General features: G+C 34.5%; 1 protein-coding gene across 1 annotated transcript in view; it reads right to left on the reverse strand.

Moving 5' to 3' along the window:
- Positions 1-371: 371 nt before the first annotated feature.
- LOC104083052 (synapsin-2-like) overlaps positions 372-447 on the reverse strand; it is a 119617-nt gene continuing 119541 nt past the window's right edge. Inside the window, 1 exon segment of the mRNA XM_009586413.1 lies at positions 372-447. This exon segment is cut by the window's right edge and continues 9 nt beyond it. Coding sequence (XP_009584708.1) covers positions 372-447 — 76 coding nt within the window.

Consider the following 447-nt stretch of genomic DNA (forward strand, 5'->3'; position numbering starts at 1 on the left):
GCATTGGAAATGGGTAAAGCAAGGAGAAACCCATTACTCAATGCTTTATTAACACAATTCTACAAAGGAGTCTCAAATAGGATTATATAGTTCAGTCACAGTAAGGCCACAATATTACAATGGATAAGGACCTCAGAATTCAGCATTCGGAGTTAGTAATAGAACCCTTCCTTCTTTATAGATTTTTATACATGTTCCTGAATGGTATCTCATCAAAGTCCTCCGTCTATTTTTTTTTTTTGTAAGTTTAACATATTGCTTAATAAAACAGTTAGCACAGTAGAGAAGGGTACTGTCACAATGAAAACAAAACCTATGTAACATTCACGTAGTTTTTAGACTATATGCTGGGTGCATTTAGATGAAGCTGGCTAATCAGAAAAAAGACTAGCAAAGGATTTCCTCAAGTTTCGAATAGTTTCAGCTTTTGCTTCATCTTCATTCACA

This window comes from Fulmarus glacialis, unplaced genomic scaffold (genome assembly GCF_000690835.1).
Source record: "Fulmarus glacialis isolate BGI_N327 unplaced genomic scaffold, ASM69083v1 scaffold6001, whole genome shotgun sequence".
In the NCBI taxonomy this organism is placed as follows: Eukaryota; Metazoa; Chordata; class Aves; order Procellariiformes; family Procellariidae; genus Fulmarus; species Fulmarus glacialis.